This window comes from Micromys minutus (genome assembly GCF_963924665.1).
Source record: "Micromys minutus genome assembly, chromosome: 2".
In the NCBI taxonomy this organism is placed as follows: Eukaryota; Metazoa; Chordata; class Mammalia; order Rodentia; family Muridae; genus Micromys; species Micromys minutus.
This window is the reverse complement of record NC_137971.1, coordinates 48,416,319-48,434,968: the sequence shown is the minus strand read 5'-3', so window position 1 is coordinate 48,434,968 and position 18,650 is coordinate 48,416,319. Positions and strand designations below refer to the sequence as shown.

General features: G+C 49.6%; 1 protein-coding gene across 2 annotated transcripts in view; it reads right to left on the bottom strand.

Moving 5' to 3' along the window:
• Window positions 1-909: 909 nt before the first annotated feature.
• The window catches only part of CD6 (CD6 molecule), a gene marked incomplete at its 5' end in the record, with an annotated part of 38,404 nt that continues 20,663 nt past the window's right edge, over window positions 910-18,650 (bottom strand). The window contains 12 exons of one of the 2 annotated variants that reach the window (XM_080911566.1): window positions 910-1,791; window positions 2,157-2,258; window positions 2,504-2,752; window positions 2,960-3,031; window positions 4,453-4,569; window positions 5,759-5,854; window positions 6,093-6,233; window positions 7,924-7,986; window positions 9,276-9,578; window positions 9,880-10,191; window positions 10,762-11,109; window positions 11,947-12,015. In XM_080911566.1, the coding sequence (XP_080767692.1) occupies window positions 1,721-1,791; window positions 2,157-2,258; window positions 2,504-2,752; window positions 2,960-3,031; window positions 4,453-4,569; window positions 5,759-5,854; window positions 6,093-6,233; window positions 7,924-7,986; window positions 9,276-9,578; window positions 9,880-10,191; window positions 10,762-11,109; window positions 11,947-12,015 (1,943 nt within the window). In that variant the 3' untranslated portion in view covers window positions 910-1,720. The remainder of the gene's footprint in view (window positions 1,792-2,156; window positions 2,259-2,503; window positions 2,753-2,959; window positions 3,032-4,452; window positions 4,570-5,758; window positions 5,855-6,092; window positions 6,234-7,923; window positions 7,987-9,275; window positions 9,579-9,879; window positions 10,192-10,761; window positions 11,110-11,946; window positions 12,016-18,650) is intronic. The other variant, XM_080911567.1, reaches the window with a different exon arrangement.

Sequence of the window (18,650 nt, the reverse complement as noted above, 5' to 3'; positions counted from 1 at the left end):
ACCATCCTGTGCTCGCAGCTAGCACGGATCCCTGGCATAGTGCACACTGGGCTCCTACCAACAGTGTCAAGGGAAGGTGGCTGCTGTCGGGCCACTTCCCTCCTGAGAGTATTTTATGGGGGCACTGGAACTCTGGGGTCATCTCCTAAGACAGGTGGTGGGGTTGGGGGAGATGAAGCATGCCCAGGTCCCCAGCCACCCTCAGGATACCCATCTCTTATTCATCAGGGAACAGCTTTAAGGTGTGTATGTGTCTAGATGTCCCTCAGGACTGAACGTGGGTTGCCAGAGTACAAAGGTGCATGTTGCCATGTGCGTGGTGTCATATTCCTGATTCTTATTGGAACCTCCAGAACATTCCACAATAAGGACTTGGACTCCTCTACACCTGAGGAAACATATGTTATCACATGTATGCGCACACACCACACACACACCATATCCCCACACACACCATATCCCCCCCACACCACACACACACTGCATACACACCACACACCATACACACACCATATCCCCCCACACACACACCACCCCCACACACATGCCACACACACACTGCACACACACACACCACACACACACACACCACACACACCCACACACACACACCACACACACACACACACACACCACCCATCCACCCACACACACACACCACACCCCCTCACACCACACACACACATACCACACACACCCCCTCACACCACACACACACACACCACATACACACCCACATATGCACACATACACACACCACACACACACACACCACACACACACATCACACACACACACACCACACCCACACACACACACACACACCCCCCACACACACACACAGCACTGAGTTTAAGGAACTGTCAAGACACATCTAGTTTTTACTCAGTAATCGTTTAATCTTTGGAACTCAGGGTAGGCCACTGTAACCTGGCTGGGACCCTCCAGTTCTCCGAGGCTGTCATGAGGACCTGTTTAAGGTCTCAGCTGCAATAACCACACTCACCCAAAGTGTTCTTGTCAACCCAAGGGGATCTGCGGGGACTCAGAGCTTTTGGTGCTCTCTAGGACACGTCCCTGCATTCTTGTCCCAACCAGGCTGCCCAGCTCCTGACTCAGGCAGGGCAGGGACCCTCTATAAACCCGAAGGAATTAGATAATGTTGAGTTGTCCAGAAATAGAGAGAGGAGTCCAGCCAGTGCCTGTGGTGGACTCAGAGTCCTCTGGTCGACAGGACTGGCCTTGGCCTGCCTCTGGAAGGAAGCATGTATTTGTCTTGGTTACTCTTAGCTGACGGTACCAAGGGAGGCCCATGCTAAAGCAGCTGCCACTCTGTTTAAAGGCCCCGGGTTGCACTGAGGCACCACTGGCTTCCTGAGTGATAATGGCAGCCCCTGGCCCAGGGCCTGTATTTCAGCAGCGGGTGAGCTGCTCAGCCCCTCAGCAGCGTCCTGAGACTTAGGATCAAAGTAATTGACATGGAGCGAGATAAGGCCACACGGTTTCCAATGGTCCTCCACCACTACCAAGAAGTGGCCTGGCCCTGCTCATTGGCCATGCCTTCTGTTTCAGGCTCCTGCAGGTTAATCAATGGGTGGAGGATGAGGAGCTGGGAGAAAGCCCACCCTTCCATCTCTGCTAGGGGCCTCAGCCTCTAAGAAGTTGATGGTAGCGCAGGAGAGCAGAGGGAGGGATCACCCAGGAGCCTCGGGGACCCAGGCTAGGCTGCTCCAATGTCATCGTAGTCCTCCTCATCATCATCAATGGAGTCTGCTTGGAAGTCAGGGGGTCCTGTGGGGGACAAGAGAATCCAGTCAGTAAGCGCACAGTGGTTACCCCTGCCACCACGCCAGGGGACAGAGTGAAAGTGTCCATCTCCTACCCCAGTTCCTGAGGCAGCATCTGAAATCATCTTATCCTTTTGTTTACTGCTGTCTCCAGTCAGAGCCTTGTCTAGTACAGAGCTGAGATTCCCAGGCTGGCGCATGGTGTACGAGTGCGTGCTGGCAGCTTTACTACTACCGATACCTCCCCTGTGTGGCCAGTGAGCAGCTTCTGCTTAAATGCCTCCATTGACAGTAAGCTCATTTCCTCTTACAGAAACTTCCGAATATTTCTCCATCCTACCCACATCCTCTGTGCCCTACCCCAGCTACCTGGACATTCAAAATGTTCTGCTGGAGGATTCTGGGGTGGTGGCTGGAAGTTCTGGTACCACTCTCCGGATGAGGTGCTGGAGCTGTCATCGGCTGAGGCCCCTGCTGAAGACACGAGCTAGTTACTCTCTGCCAGGATCCAGGCAGTGCATAAACTACCAGAGCTAGAAACCTTGAAGACTCAGGAGAGCCAAGTCTGAAGCTGGACAAACGAGGAAATGAAGGCCCGGAGAGGGGAGGAGACTTGTCCGAGGTCACACAGCCAGCCAGCAGCTGAGGGTTTGGCTCTATGCCTCGTAGGGGTAGGTTAGACACAGGGTCGGGAACTTGGAAGAACACCCAGTTACCTGAGAACACTGCCTGAGAGCCAGCCAGCTCCAAGCTGGAGAGCTGCCCTGTGAGAGGTCTCTTCTCGGAAAACTCCTGGGAGTCCCAGGGAGGTGGCTTGCTGCTGGGATCATTGCAGTAACCCTCTGAGGATGTGCTAGAATCACTGTTGCTCCTCGTGTGGTACTGAGAGCCCAGAGAGGGGACATTCGCCACACAGGGTCTGGGGTCAGCAGCTGGGATGTGGGAAACATGCAATTCTTCAAATCCTAGGCCAGGAAAATAAAAGCAAGGAAGCAAGAGAGCTTTCAATTAGGTTCCCAATGGAACTTACTACCTATGAGAATGTTTAGGCCCAAGACACTAGTTGAGGGAAGTTCCTGCTAATGTATCCTAAGATGAGTTTAGCTACTAAATTTTGAGGCAAGGTTGATACCCTGCTTCCCTTATCCAAGATCTGCCCCCTCTGAACTCACCTTCCTCCAAGGGTGGCATCTGAAACCTGTTCTGCTGAGCCTCCTCCTCTGTGACCCGGTGTCTCTGGGAATCTGTAGGAAGCAGGGTAGGGTTGGAGTGATACAGGTTCCATCGCCTATACCAGGAGCCTGCAGGAGGGAAAACCCTGAAACGGGCAGGGATCAACTTTCACCTAGATTTTCATCTAGATTCTAGAGTATCTCAGGTCTACCATGAGTCAGTGTTTAGACAGGTGATTTCTGGCCAGAAACCTACTGTCCTATACCCCTACACCCTGCCCTGCACCACGGATGCTCTGAATAAGAGTCTTACCAACTCTGAGCCTTTATGTTCTGGTTGCTCCAGAAATGGACTGGTATTTGCCTTAGGAGGCACTTCTTGGGGTTAAGGAGACACCGCATGGTCCAAAATATTGTATCCTGTGTAGTTTTATGTCTCAGGATCAGGGTTAAGTTGAGTCTTAAGAATGTGGGTCAACTCTTTGAAATCTGACAGTGATTTTTGAGTTCCAATGTCATTTCTATTGGGACACAACATGGCACCTTATACACTTGGGATCAGATGTCCCACAGTATCTGAGTGGTTACCAAACACCCACCCACAGGCCAGGGGAGGTGGATCCTTCATATCCCAGAGTGCCCAAGTCAGCAGGTAGGGTGGAGATATAGGCTATAGCCTCGTGTCCAGTCTTCCCTGCCTAACCCTCAGCTACCTAGGTGGAGTCTCCCTGTCCCGCCCCTGTTAGAGCCAGCAGGCTTGTGGTCTTCGTGAAGGATGGAAGTGAAGGATGTCCTTGTTCTGTTCTGTGGATATGGCAATGACTCATTCTACATCATGTAGGTAAAGGCAAGATCCTAGGGAGTTCACAGCAGCATCAAAGAAATCTGGGGTTCTCACAAACTTCAGGACTCTGGTATTTGGAGGGTTTCTGACACACATGGCAGAACTCTGGTCCTAACTTGATGGTACGGTAGATATAAGTGGGGCTCAAGGGTATGCTCCAAGTAGATCCACAGTGGTGCAAGACTCTGGCCTCGTCTGACCTCCAGCATTCCCAAGCCCCTGATGCAAGTGCCATCTTCCCTGGTCCTGTTCCCAGCAGGCAGTGGGAGAACTAGACAAACTGACTAGCAGGCTTGAGCTGGCATGGCAGTGGAGGGAGCTGGGCAGGCCAGAGTGAGGCATGGTTTGGTGATGATGAATGTATAAGGATCTGCCTGAACTCTGTCTCACCTGGACCCTTGGAGAGTTTGCACGGTCTCAGGCATCTAGGCCTGGTAATGGTTCTGAGACCTTACCCAGCCAAAGACAGCACAGGAGACACTCCTGTGAACAGACACCTCTCCACGATCAAAAGGCACATTGAAAGTTTTACTTTAGGACCATTCAGAATCAATACAAAGGAGCATCAGGGAGTCCTGTGAAAGTCCTGTGAGCACCAGCAGATGCCCTCCTGCAGGTCTCAAACCTCTGAGGCCAGCCCAGCACTCACTGTAGAAGGTGGTCAGGGCCACAGGTGGCTGGGAGCTGAAGTCATAATGCTCATAGTCGGAGTCAGAACTGGAGTCCGAGTCCTCAGGGACCCGGGGCTGGATGAACAGCGTAGGAGCTGAGGAGAGAGCAGAGGGTTGGGGGACAGAGCACAGCCCTGAGATGGGCAGAAGGCTTAAGGAGAAGGGCCGAGAGCCCAGTAGCAGGGACAGGGAGCAGAGTAGCTAGTGACCGATTTTGTTTAAAAAAAATGTAATGAGACAGAACTCAAATTCTTTAGAGGCAAATTATGTATCCTAAAGGGCGAGTGACTCTCTCTCTCTCTCTCTCTCTCTCTCTCTCTCTCTCTCTCTCTCTCTCTCTCTCTCTCTCTGTGTGTGTGTGTGTGAGTGTGTGTGTGTGTATGTGTGTAGGTCAGTCCCAGGAGATAGGCACCTTGCTTTATTTGTCTTAGATAAGGGTCTCACTGTGTATACTTTCTCTATGCCAATAGAGCTGGCCTTGAAGGTCACCATGCCCTGCACCACATTTCTATAGGTTCTCTTACTAGTTCCTAGAGCTTGCCACAAAGGCTAGACTGGCTGGCCAGCAAGCCCCAGACATCTCATCTCAGCCTCTCCCGCACTAGGATTATAGCCTCATGCCACCATGCTCGGCTTTTGCAAAGATACTGGGGATTGAATTCAGGTCTTCATGTTTGCAAGGTCAGCACTTTAACCAACTGAGCTATCTCTCCAGTTCTAATTCTTTACTCAGAGTAAATGAAATAAAATTAAAAGGTTTTTTTTAGGTAGCTTGTGTTAGCCTCAAACTCAAGATGACCATGAACTTCTGATCCTCCTGCCTCTACCTCCAAAGTTCTGGCATTACAGGAGTAATGTCTGGGTTACATGATACTGGGTATTAGATCCCCAAGACCTGTGTGCATTAATCTGTATGACCAACATAGTCATATCCCCAGCCCTTGTTCTGGGAAAACTCTGTTGGGTACCTGGTTGGGAAGCATCTTGAGAAGGGGCATCACAAATCTACTCGCCAGTGATTGAAGTCAACCTTTCTTCTGGGAACCAACACCTCAGACACTTGCATTTGTCCAGAACTCAAGACCCCAGAGTTGATGCAAGACTGAGCTAGAAGGTCACTTGTCTGCTAAGCCAAAGGCCATGAATTGCTCAAGGCAACACAGACTGTTCACAGTCTGGCCTGGGCTCCTCTCCTGCTGGTGCCACTTCAGCCTCAGTGCTGGTGACCCTCCAGAGTATACCCTCCCTGTCCTTCCCCTGCCTTCCCCATGAATGACATCCTACCTTCTTTGGCAATGGTGATAGGGACAGGATGGTAGTTATTGGTCACTGCTTGGTTGGCAGTGGACAGTTGCTGGTGGTTCACTGCAGCAGGGAGGGCTGAGGGAAGGGAGGCAGAGAGCCTATGCATCATTTGTATTGTTTCTGTCTCCCAGCCTTTCGGGTTCCGAGTTTAAGGACACATTTGTTTCACCCACACCCAATACAAACACAGAGTCTGCTTCTCCCAAAAAGCCCCTGCTGGTAGGCTCGACTGGGCATGCTGGGAAAATCCTTCCCAGCATCAAGAGGTTTTCCCTAGGCCCGAGCTGGGTGGTCCTGGGAACATCACACCTACCGTATTGTCCTTTGGCTCTCAAGAGAAGAAAAGCTATGACGATGAGGGAGACAAGGAGGAGACTTCCCAGGACAATACAGGGAATGAGAAGTGTCAGCTTTTGAGAGTCCTTATCCTTCACACTCACCGGCACAGAAGATTCTAGAAACAGGAAGTCCAATTTAGGCAGAAAAAGAAACGGATGTGGGCTCCCTTCACACCTTTCCTTGGCCTTCTATCCCATGAGCTGATACACTTTCCTTCCCATGATTGTCTTCCTCCCTTCTCTTATTCAAACCTTTCCATCTTGGCTTTTAAGTGCCTCATACATGGTAAGTGCTCTGTAAGTGTGTATTAAATGAGTAATTGACTAAAAGCATTTACTGCCAGAAAATTTCCCTCTGGCTACTAGCCAACATCCCCCCCAACTCCCTCATACCCCCACTACCCACCCCTCCTTCAGCACTACTGTTTGTTAAGAAGACAATTATTTAGTACCACTGTGTGTCGGGCATTATATCCTAAGGTCACAACATGATGGCATTATCGCAGGCCTGGAGGCTCTGCCAAGTGGGAAGATCGACAAGTTGGGCCACATGCTTTGGCTGTCTGTGTCTGCTTCCCCAGGGGAAAATACAATGCTCGGTCCTCATTTTCTTCCCTTTTCTTTCTGGCTGCTGACAGGGTGGTTTGGGCTAGGAAGGGAAGGTAGATTTAGTAGCCAGAGCAATGTGGGTGGTTGTTGAGTTGTGAGGGCTTTGGGTTGTGGACCTCAGGACCCCCTGCGGCTAAGTGAACTGGTGACAATGGGCCCACACATGGCCCCTAGAGGCTGTATCTTTCTTTGCATTTTGGAGTAGGTTTGATTCTTCAGCCTGACTCCAAAAGGGTACATAGGAGCTACAGGTCCTGCCAGCCTCATTCCATAGCCTGGGTAGCTCCCAGCACCTCACCCCTGCTGATGCTCTTTATCCATAGTCAGGGTCACAGGCAGGACTCTGGTCCTTCAGTCTCTCCTCCAAGCCCTGTTCTGACCATATTGAGGGTCTGAGGTGGGATACGAGTGATCTGGACAGTGGGAAACCATATGGCTCTTATAGATCTAAGTATTAGAAAACTAACTGGTGTTAGTGTAAGATGAAATGACTTCGGAAGCAGTATCCTTAGAAAGATGTCTTGATCGCCATCTCCCAAACTCAAGGAACCTGATGCTCAGAGACATGATGACAAACAGCTAGCACACACAGCTGGGACATAAGCCCCAGGAGTCAGCCCTGCTGCTGGCCATGCCACACACATCTGGCAGACAGACCTAGCACAGGTCTGGAAGAGTTTAAGGTTGTATCGCTGACCTGCAGGGTTGCAATCACCCTAACCTCTGAACCCCAGCTTGCTCCTTGGCATTGGACAGTAGAGAGGCTCTGCTCAGTTGATTCAGGAGGCAGAAAGGCTTGGGAAATAATGCAGGAGGGCAGTAGACCCCACGCTCTAAACCTTGCTCACACTGACTGGTGGTCTTGATACCCCACCATCTGGTCAGGCCAGGAGTGTTGGACCCAAGTGACCTTTCTGGCTCAGGGAAGTGGTGTGTGTGTGTGTGTGTGTGTGTGTGTGTGTGTGTGTGTATGTGTATGTGTGTGTGTGTGTGTGTGTGTGTGTGTGTGTGTGTGTGTTGCTCACATAGGTCCTATATGGCTGTGGTCCTATATGGAAGAATGTCCCCCGGGGGACTAGTTTATTCATGGGATTGGGGGTCTCAGAAAGAAAACTCCATCAGTCTGTTCCCAGGCAGTCAGCCATGAGTGTATGAACCCACATGCACACCTGCACTGCCGGGAAAAGTCACACTCACCTATGCTGACCGGAACTCTGGAAGGCACCTCAGAAGTGGACAGATTGGGATGTCTCTGGGAGCCTGTTGGAAAGTACCACACATTCACTTAGTGGGTTTACTGAGTACCTACTATGTACCTAGAAACTGAACAAGACAGACAAGTGCCCTAGAAGAATAGGGTATTTTGGGAGGCATACAGGTACAGAAACTGCCCAGGTTGCCATCTGTGAGGATCTCCTGGAAACCTGGCAGGCAATACCTCAGTTAGAATGGGGATGGTAGAACCATTTCTTCTTCCTGCGTAAACTTCTGCTGAGTTTGTCCTTTCTCCACTCAACTTTCAGTTTGAGGTTTGGGACCTCAGGAGCCAGGGAGCTTTGTCCTCATTAGCATAGTCACGCCCCCCTTCTAATGGCTTCCTAGGGTAGGAGCTTACATAGCCCATTAGCTGTAGCGTCCCAGCCTCCAACTACCTGAAGAAGCATCATTTAGTCTGAAGTCACAGAAGTTGAGGAACTGTCTCAGTCCTGGCTGGTAAACAGCGGAGCTGGAGCTCAGAGTCAGGGGGCTGAACTCCACAGGGAGGCTAACACTGTGTTCTCACAGGTGGGAACCTCTGGTTCACACTATAATGCCTCTGCAACTGGAACAATGGCCTCACTAGGTGTGACACATGTCAACAGTTTGGACAAGATTTATTTTTAGTTTCTTTCACCACACCAAACATATTAGAATTTTAGGTGTTTCTTTCCTCTCTTCTTTCCTTCCTTGAGGTGTTGAGGTTTGAACCCAGGGCTTCACGCACGCTAACCAGTCAAGTAGTCTACCACTGAGCTACACTTCCCTAGTGCCTTTCTTTGTCTTTATGGTCTATGAGACACCAATGCTGTGTCTTAGAGTTGATGAAGGGCAATAGAAGCCAGCCCGTACAGTGGGTATAAGGCTAAACTGAAACAAGCTACTGAGAGCTTGGCAGTGCCTGGCTTGGGATTTATAGCTCCAGCTGCCGTCTCACGTGTTATTAATATCCGTGTTTCCTAATCTGATTTTTCCCGCAATCACCATCCGTGGGATAACAAGTTGGCTTCACCTACTGGACCAATTCCAATAAACGGGGACCAATTACTTAGCACATAATAATGACTTCCTTGATAAGTTCTTAACCCATGAGTTTGGGTCTGAGCTGACCATATTGCAGAAAAAAACAAAACAAAACAAAGAAAAGCATCCTGATCGATTAGTTAATGTCTGCCTGTGCGTGGTAAGTGCGGTAAGTTCAGTGGTCTTTCTTGGGCCAGTATATGCCAGCCGTAGGCAGAGACAAAATTTGTGGACTAAATCTAGTGGTGGAGGGGCTGGGGAAGGAATACCTGAGCAGACAACCCTGGCTGCCAGCGACTGGCTGCACAGGTTGGAGTTGTTGAACCTCCAGGAACAGGCGCTGAGGGTGAGCTCCTCTCCTTCACAAGAGTAGTACATTCTACCTGCCAGGGAATGTGGCAGCCCCCTGGGCCGATCCACTTCTGATCCGCAACCCAAGGACCGACAGAGCACTTTGGCCTCAGATGGGTACCACTCGCTGTCACACACGGTGCTCCAGACACCCCGGAAATACACTTCCACTTGCCCTTCGCAGGAGTCAACCCCTCCAGTCAGGCGCCAGGACTGGTGCTCTGTGGGCGGGAAATGGAGTCAGGCTAGAGTGTTCTGGGCCCAAATCCCTGCCAACCTAGAACGTCAATGCAGAGAAGAACCCAGCCAAGTCTCGTGTGTTTTCTTTTCTGCGTCTGTGACCCCTTTGTACACCCCACCTGCTCAGGCCCTCTCTAGATCCTGGCTGCTCAAAGCGTGGACTGCCTCTGGGGAGTTGCTATGATCACTTTACTAACATCCGCCATTTTTGTGGATATATACAAGAAGCACAGGCCAAACCGAACCCCTGGTAAACATTTCCTGTCCTCCAGGCTCACTGACCTGAGCACATCACTCCTGCGTCCTCCTTGTGACCGCAGTACTGGTCTCCGGGCCGCCCCGGGCAGTCCCACAGGTAGGCCTCGGACCCAGAGCAGTTTATTTGGTCACGGTGAATGGGTCCTTGGCCTGGGGTAAAGTGCAAGCCGGCCAGTGCCTTCACTGCCCAGCCGCAATTCAGCTGCTTACACACTACGTGTGCATCCTTCAGGTCCCACGTGTCGTCGCACACTGTTCCCCATTCACCGTGCTCTAGCATCTCCACGCGGCCAGCGCAGCGGCTGCCACCATCCACTAACCGCACAGCCTGGTTCTCTGCGGGTGGGAGGGTTTTAGGTTGTTAGGAGTGGAGGCTGAAAGAGTGGGACACTGGACTCTGGGGGAATGGCTGTAACCTGGAGGGTTTTAGAGTCCCTTCTAAACTGAGGCCCCAATCGGTGGGCGTGGTTTTGAGATACTGTGGGAGGAACTTGAAATGTAGGAGGAAGGACTAAAGACCGTGTAGGCGTGGCCTTGAGTGTAGGTCTTGGCCACCAAGCCTTAGTCAAAGGCAACCTCGGAACGTGGCAAATTATCTACCTGGAGGGAAGGCTGGACATACACGTCCCAATCAGGAAGGAGGCAACGAATACACAAAGACTGGGTTAGGAAAGAGGAATAAAGGGAGCTGAGCAGATGCTCCGGAAACCTAGCAGGGGAGGAGTCTGCAGGCCACATTCAGAAGCCACACTCAGATCTGGAAATGACCTAATGTGATGAGGGCAACAATGTGGAACAATGAGTTTGCATGAATTGGGAGGCTGGGGGTGGAAGTCTGGAGACCAAAGTTTGGCTGCAATGTTCAAAACCTGAGGTGTAGGATAGTTAGGGGGCAGCCACATGTACCTGCACAGGTGACCCACACCAGCCGCCTGTCGTTCCTGCACTCATGGTCCTCCACCTTGCAGAGCTGCCAATTGGCTTCGCTGCATCTCACAGTTGGTACCCGCGTCCACGTCATATTCCCGGCGCTGCTAGTGTTCCCAGAAGTGGCTCCTGGTGGAAGCTCGGCGGTGAGTGGCATCAGGTAGGTAACCTTTCCCGAATCACCGCAGCCCAGCGCGTCGCACACAGCCTCAGTAGCAACCCCATTCCAGGATGTTTCACACACAGGCTCCCAGGACTCTAGAAGAACCTCCACAGATCCGCTGCAGCGACTGCTCCCGTTCACCAGGCGAATCCCCAGCCGCTCCTCTGGAAGGGTCAAAAGCAAGCTGAGACTTCATCAGATCTTTGCTCCCACACCAGGGTCAGATGAGCACCCTACCCTGTCTCATGACCTTGGACAACACCCCTCCCAGCCTTGGTCCTCGGGCCTTCCTGCTGGTAGGTTGCCTCATGGAAGGATCAGGGAACTTCAAGGCCTCACCCAGGCATTCAATTGAGAGAAAAGGTGAGGCTCAGGAATGGCTCCGGAGTGTAGTGAGGCTTAGATCAGAGGCTGGATCCCACAATCCCCTCTCTGGTGCCCCTGTCTCCATTGGAACCTTTTGTAATAGAAAGGCAAGGTCCTGGCTCAGGGGCCCTATTGAACCAAAAGTCCCTTCCCTGATCCCTGGGCTGCACTAAAGGCACTATCCTATAGGGTACAACAGTGACAATACCTGCAATTGCAGTGGTAGTGGATGACCTTCCTTTAGGAACTTTTCTTAGGTCCCAGTTACCTTTCTATAGGAATGACCTGTCCGTTTCTGCTCCCCAGAATGCACCCCACTGTTCTCTCACAGTTGTGCACAGAGTAGGGCCTCAATAAACACATGGAGAGCAAATGGAAGACTGGGCCAGCAGTGTTCATGATGCCCCCCCCCATACACAAACTCTAGCTTCCTCTGCACAAATCCCTTCAGCATCGTTGGCACACATGAAACTCTCAAAGAGAGCCTATTGGTGGAACCTGAATCCCTGGACCAGGAAGAAGATGTGACCTTGAGAGTCAGAGGACTTCTTTGGCATCTGAAAGTCCACTGATCCCTGTTACCCCAGTCTACTTGGTCCCAGAAAGTTGTAGTGCCTGGAACATGGTTTGCTTACCTGGGTCCAAGGGCATATTTGGAGTGCTGCCGTTTCTGTGCTGGCCAGGGGGGGCTGGAGTTGGGAGACCTGAAATGAACCAAGCAGGGTGGGTAAGCCCTCCAGCATGAGGGCTACAGAATGCTCTGATGACAGGGGCCTGCTGAGGCTTGTGGAAAAATGTGGTCCTCGGCCTTGGTTCCTTCGCTCCCCTCAGGGTAGAAGAAATTCTCAAACTGTGTGGGAACCGCTGAGCTACATAGTTCTTTCAGGCACCAAGAAGCTAATGTTCTCTTAGGACCTGCTCCGGGTCTTTGCACACTGCATGTGACCCACTCACTCACAGCAGCACAGTGTGCTGTATTGTTAGCAGTCCCATTGTACAGATCAGAAGGGAGACCCAAGTGATAAAAATCCATGCGATAGCCACTCTGTCCCAGGAGGCTGACCTCAGCATCTGCTAGGGCTTTGGATTTCTGTGGGATCAGGCTACGGGAGCTACAACAGAGCTGACAGGGAAGAAGGAGAGGAAAAGCATGTCCCCCTGGCTCGCTCCCTGTGAAGTCCCTTGAGCAGACTGTTTCTTATCTGAATACCATAGCTTTTCTCAAAGTCATAGCCTCTCTTCAATTGTCTCACTCTGGGTCTCCGTGACCACTCTCCTGTCTAGGGTCCAGGGAAGTCCCAGGGCATCACCCTTGTAGACACAGCTCTTTCTCTCTAGGCCTCTCCATGACGCTGGCAGAAGGGAATCAGGTTTTAATCGCAAGTCTTCACCAACTCCATCCTTTGCTGCTCAGCTTGACCTGGATGGGGCAACGACTCAGAATTCAAAGCACAAACTGCACAGTGACTGTAACACTCAGAGCGAGAATTCAGATGTGCACGAGTGAAGATTGCATAATTTTGCAGAATTCTGGTTCCCACAGCAACAAAACCAGTACTCCAGTGTGGCTTTCAATAATTCTGCATATGCAGGGAGAGGAGCAGAAGGGAGGGTTTGGGTTGGTGGCTGGGGTGGGGAGCTGTGTCTCATGTTAGCGTGTGGTTAAGGCTGTATCCATCTGGTCATATGTCCAAGTGTGTTTGTGTAAAACCATGTTGGGGCCTAGGGGGTTCAGCTCACTTTGGTGTCATCTTTTTCTCTTGTTATGCACAACCACTTTCCCATGTGTAAAGATGCAGATTATCTTCCCTAGACCAGAAAGTCCTAGAGGGCAGATCCCAGGTGGGTTTTCCAGGATGCTCAGCCCAGTGTCTGCTGATTGTCTGACGGAATAGAAGCACAGAGTGGAAACTGCCAGCTCCCCCACCCCCACCTCAAAAAATCATCACCAGTTTATTGAAATTGGCTGCACTCGAGAACTGTGGACTACGTTTTACACTTATTGTCCCACTGCTGGATGCAGAAAAGAAGCTGGTTTTTTGTGATCTTGAATTTCTGTGCTACCTCGAGCTCTACCATGGTCTCTGTTCGAATCGGCTTCAGGACAGCACAGTGTTTCCTCTGTGTCACCAACACTTTGCCCAGTCCCACAGTTCCCATTTCAAATTGGGTTCCTTTTTTTTTTCTTCAATAAAGTGTATTTGAAAAACAGACAAACAAACAAATAAGCATCTGCCTTCCCGTCAATCTGCTTTGTACCATTAAGATGCCTGGACCATTTTGTAGCACTAAAGAGAAAGCAATGCCAGATGGAAGAGAGAGCTCAGCAGGTAGAGGCTTCTGCTGCCAAGTCTTGACGACCTGAGATTTAAAATGTCAGTCCATGGGGAAACTGCTTAGGAAAGAACGGGAGAAAGCAGCCCCAGACAGCTGCGAGGCTGCCTTTGCAGTCCAGTCCCAATCGGAAGCCCAAGAAGCCCAGATGGGACAGGCAGAGACACTGAGGAGAAGGTTCCAGAGGAAGGTGTCACCAAGGGGACTCAGAACACAAGAGGGACAAAGTACAAAGGAAGCTAAGAAGAGCATAAGCCTATGATCCTAGCACCCAAGAGGCTGAAAGGAGAAAATGAATTTCAAGTCAGCCTGTGCTACGTAGAAGGACCCTTCCTCAGAAAGTAAAATAACCAAACTTGCAGAAGAACCCAAGTGCAGTGGTGCACATCTGTAATTCCACTTCTTCAGAGGCAGAGGCAGGAGGATTTCAAGCTTAAGACCATCCTTAGCTACATAGTGAGGCCCAGTCTCAAAACAACAGCAAAGCCTACAGAAAGTCTGAGGAACTAGGACTCTGGTTTATCTTGTGTCATTGAGGCCCACGGTTTCAGGTAGACATCTTAAGGGAGAGATATTAGAGAGGCAGTGGTGAGGAGTCTGGACACTAAAAGAGAAACTGAGACCCCAATGGCCTTCCCAACATTGGAGCAAATTCAGTAAGGGGACTGTTGGGTCTCCTCCTTTGAATTAACAGCTGTGTGTGTCAGGCACCGGCTACAATCCAAGGCACCTATGGCCAGTGGCTCAACCTGAGATGCTGAGAAAATCATGGGTGTGTAATAAAGTCAAACGCAAGAGGGATGAAGTTTTCGTGCTGGGGAGGAGACAGGGTAAGAGTTGGAAGGAGGGCTGAGAAATGAGATTTGGCTTACAGAAAGAACCTTGTGGGAAGTGTGGCATGTGTCACTGCTAGAAACATGGTTAGAAACACGGGGAAGTATTTGAAGTACCCATGACAGCAGCAAGCCAAGCCAGCAGCTGCCTGTACTTCTGCTTCTGAGCACTTAACCTGCAGGAGTAGCCTTGAGGTTACAGTGAGAGCTTAGAGACTGAGCAGGCCTGGATTGTGCAAAGCCTTTTGTTGGGTTCAAGAGTGGGGGGGGCATAGAGGAGAATAGAAAGGGTGGGGGGACTTCTGGATGCAATTCTCCACAGAAATCAGAGTTTATACTTGGGACTAGTGGTTGGAGTGTCCTTCCAGCTACTGGGGAAGGTCACCAACCCCCTCTGAGCCTCTGGTGACCCCTTTACAAACTTAATAAGTCTCGCTATGTGGTAAAGGTGAATCAATATGACATTTGGTTACCCTGGGCCTGTAGTGGAGCCAGAGTGCTCCCATATGTGTTGTCATAACAGATAAAACTTCTTGTTTTTCATTATTCTAAAACCAAAGCACACAAAAATTCACACTACCTCTCCCCAAACAAAACCAACTGAGGACAGCTGAGTTCTCTGAGAGCCACTGGGGGCTAGAAGCGCACAGCACATTAACAATATTTGTCATAAACTATTTACAGGCAGTTTTGTAGACAGGGTGGAGGTTAGCAGTAGAACAGCAAGTGGCTGAAGGCCAGCTCACAGATTTCTGTCCTTCCCTCCCTCCCTCCAGACCTTGCTTGCCCCTGGCCAGATTCTAGCTTGTGAAGGTCTTCCAGAGACCCTGAAGGATTCAAATTCAATCTTCTGGAGGCTCTTCTTTGTAGATGGAGCCAAGAGGATGACTTGGTTATTTTGGTCATGAGCTGATAATGGCATCTGTCCCTGTGAAGGTTAATGTTGACCAGATAGAGAAGCATCTAGAAAATTAGTAAATCAGATAAAGGTGCTGGCTTCCATGGCTCACACCCTGAGTTTGGTACCTGGGGTCCGTAGGACAGGAGAGAACAGATACCTGCAAGTTGTCCTCTGAGCATCCCAACCACACCCACACAAAACAAATAAAAACGTATTTAAAATGGCAACTTTTATTTAGCTAAGTGTGAGAACATTGCCCAAGAGGATTCACTAAGGAAAGGGATCTGTCATGTGGTGTGGGTGGCATCATCCCATCGGCTGAGAACCAGAGAACCTGCTTAGACTAAGATGGAAAAGGAGAGCAAGCCACTGAGAGCAACTATGTGCGCTCTCTCTCTCTCTCTCTCTCTCTCTCTCTCTCTCTCTCTCTCTCCCTCTTCCTACCTCCCTCCCTCTATCCCTCCTTTTCTTACTTTCCTGCTCCCCCTTCTCCCTTCTCCTTCCCCCTCCCTTCCCCCCTCTCTGCTCCCTGACCACCGTGTGGTAAATGGCTCTGCCCTGACATATGCTCCCTGAAGTGATAGGTTGACACTCTGGAACTGTAAGCCCAGATCAATCACTTCTCCCTTAATTTGTTTTCAAATGTTTGTGCCACAGCAACAGAAAGCGTGGTCAACACAGCCCTGCTCTGTAAGCTACACATGGGCAGCATCCTGATCCTTTTTGCTGGCCACGGGCACTGGGCAGAACCTCACCTAAAAGAGATGCTAAGAGGATAGAAAAAGATAGAGCTCATTCTTTGCCAGTGAGGAAAGATCATCAGAAAAAGAAGCACATTCTCTCATGGTGAGCTGTTCTCTCTCTGCTTGTTTTGTGTCCATATATTCTACATCAAAATACAAACGAATTCACCCACTCAGTCATACATCTTCCAATAAGTGCACCAGGTGGCTGCCCATAGCACTGGCAAAATGAGTTTTTGCGATGGCTATCTAGGTATTCTGCTCACATGAACCTGTAAATAAAACTAGAGCAAACCATATGGCCAGGTTAACCAAAGCCAACTCCCTCCTAGGAAGAAACAACTCGTATGATTGCAAGATCTGGGAATTTTCCCTGAAAATGTCAGTATTCTCTGGTGGGAGGCACCATGGGGGTCACCAGGCTAAGCATGGGCAGATGGGGATCTCAGTTGGTTCTTGTCATGGCCTTGCTGTGTGGCCCCTGATTTCTGGTAATTTTACTGGTACAGTAAGTAGATGATTGTTTCAATCTCTTCCACCCCTTACATTCTTTGTTAGTTAGATTCAAATCCAAAGTGAGAGAGATCAACTACTGAACACTTACTACGTGTTTCATAGATGTATCTGTCCTTCATCTGTTTTACATGGAAGATGGACTAGAGACCTTCCAAGAGCTCTCTTGAATGAGCACCCCCTTAACAGGTCTGTGTCACCATTAAGTAAACAGACACAGTAACTTTCAGCAAATGGTCTAGAGACTTTGCTCTGGCTGGGCAGTAATGAGGACAAGATTTGAACCTGAGAAACCTAGCTCTCAAAGCCACTGACTGAACCCAAGTATAGACAGGACAGACACCTTCTTTATACATGTGGCATCCCACTGCAAGGCTGGGCCACTGTCACTGTGTGTGGAGTGTTCACAGCCTAAAGGGCACCAAATACATAGATCTGAGAAGACTGTGTTTTATTCCTTTGTTTGGACCTATGTTTAGAAGGTTTCCTATCCAGCTTGGAGGGGGGTCTGCATGTACTGTGACTCCCATGACAGGTATCACACACAGCCTTTGGGATGTGGTTTGTGCAGCTGAGGAATGGAAAGCTTCATTTTATTTAATTTGATGCATCTCTATTTAATTTTAAGTTCAGTTCAACCACTGGAGAACTTTTTAAAAGACTAAATCACCACCACCACCACCACCATTGCGTGAGGTGGGAGCTCATGCCAGTGCATGTGTAGAGGTCAGAGGACAACTTTGTAGAATTGCTTCTCTCTTTGCTCCTGTAAGTGGGCTGTGGATTCTGGGGATCTCATCCATGTCACTAGGCTTTCTCAGCAATTGTCTTTACCTTCTCCCCTTGGGAAGTTTTAAAAAATGCTTGGAACAACTTGGGCACAGCAATCTCCCTTTCTTTATCCTTTTTTTTTTTTTAAGACAAGATTCTGCTACACAGCTGGCTCTTCTGGTATTTGTTTTGTAGTTCATACCAGCACTCAAATCCTCAGCCGTTTTCTTGACTCGGCCTCACGGGTCCTGGGATTATAGGTATGTGGTAGTCACCACACCTAGTGCAGATTACTAATTTCAAAACATCAATGTCTAAATTTAGATGTGCCTTAAATGTGAAGTGCAAACTGTATTCTAACGACAGGATATAGAGGAGGCTCACTAATAAAAAATGAAAGTATTTTAGATAATAAAACAAATTAACTTTATCTGTTTGACCAAGGTAACATCATTAGTTTGGAGTTTCAGTATGGTTTTACTTTGCTTCACAAACCCTACGTTTTCTTTTCTTTTTTTCTTTTTAAAGATTTATTTATTTTATGTGAGTACACTGTAGCTGTTTTTAGACACACCAGAAGAGGTTATTTGATCCTATTACAGATGGTTGTGAGCCACCATGTGGTTGCTGGGAATTGAACTCGGGATCTTTTGAAGAACAGTCAGTGTTCCTAACCACTGAGCCAACTCTCCAGCCCAAACCCTACGTTTTCCATTCACCCAGGAAAACCTAGGAAGAAAAACTTAGGGATGCAAAGAAGAATCTATGTGCTTGACTGACAGAGATGTGAATGTTAGAAACTCAAAGGCTTCCAACCCCAAAGAACTTCGGTCCCTCAGTGTGTGTGTGTGTGTGAGAGTGTGTGTCATATGAATACACATGTGTGGTGTATGCACGCACCTTATTGTGCAGAGGCAAATGAAGGATGATGATGATGTCATGGCCTACCACTCACTGCCTTATTCTCATGAGACAGGGTCTTTGGCTTATCCCAGAGCTTGGCTGATGACCAACAAGCCCTAGGGATGCCCCGCTCTTCCCGTAATCGCTACAATGCTAGGGTTACAGGCGTGTGACCACCGTGCCTGGCTTTTTATATGGGTACTGGGGATTGAACTTGGGTCCTCATGCTTGAGCAGCAGGCATTCCTACCCACTGATCCACTTCTCCAGCCCAAGAGGACAGTTTTTATAAGCACTGTTATCACCATATCCTATAGCAGAGGATGTTCGCCAGCTTGGCAT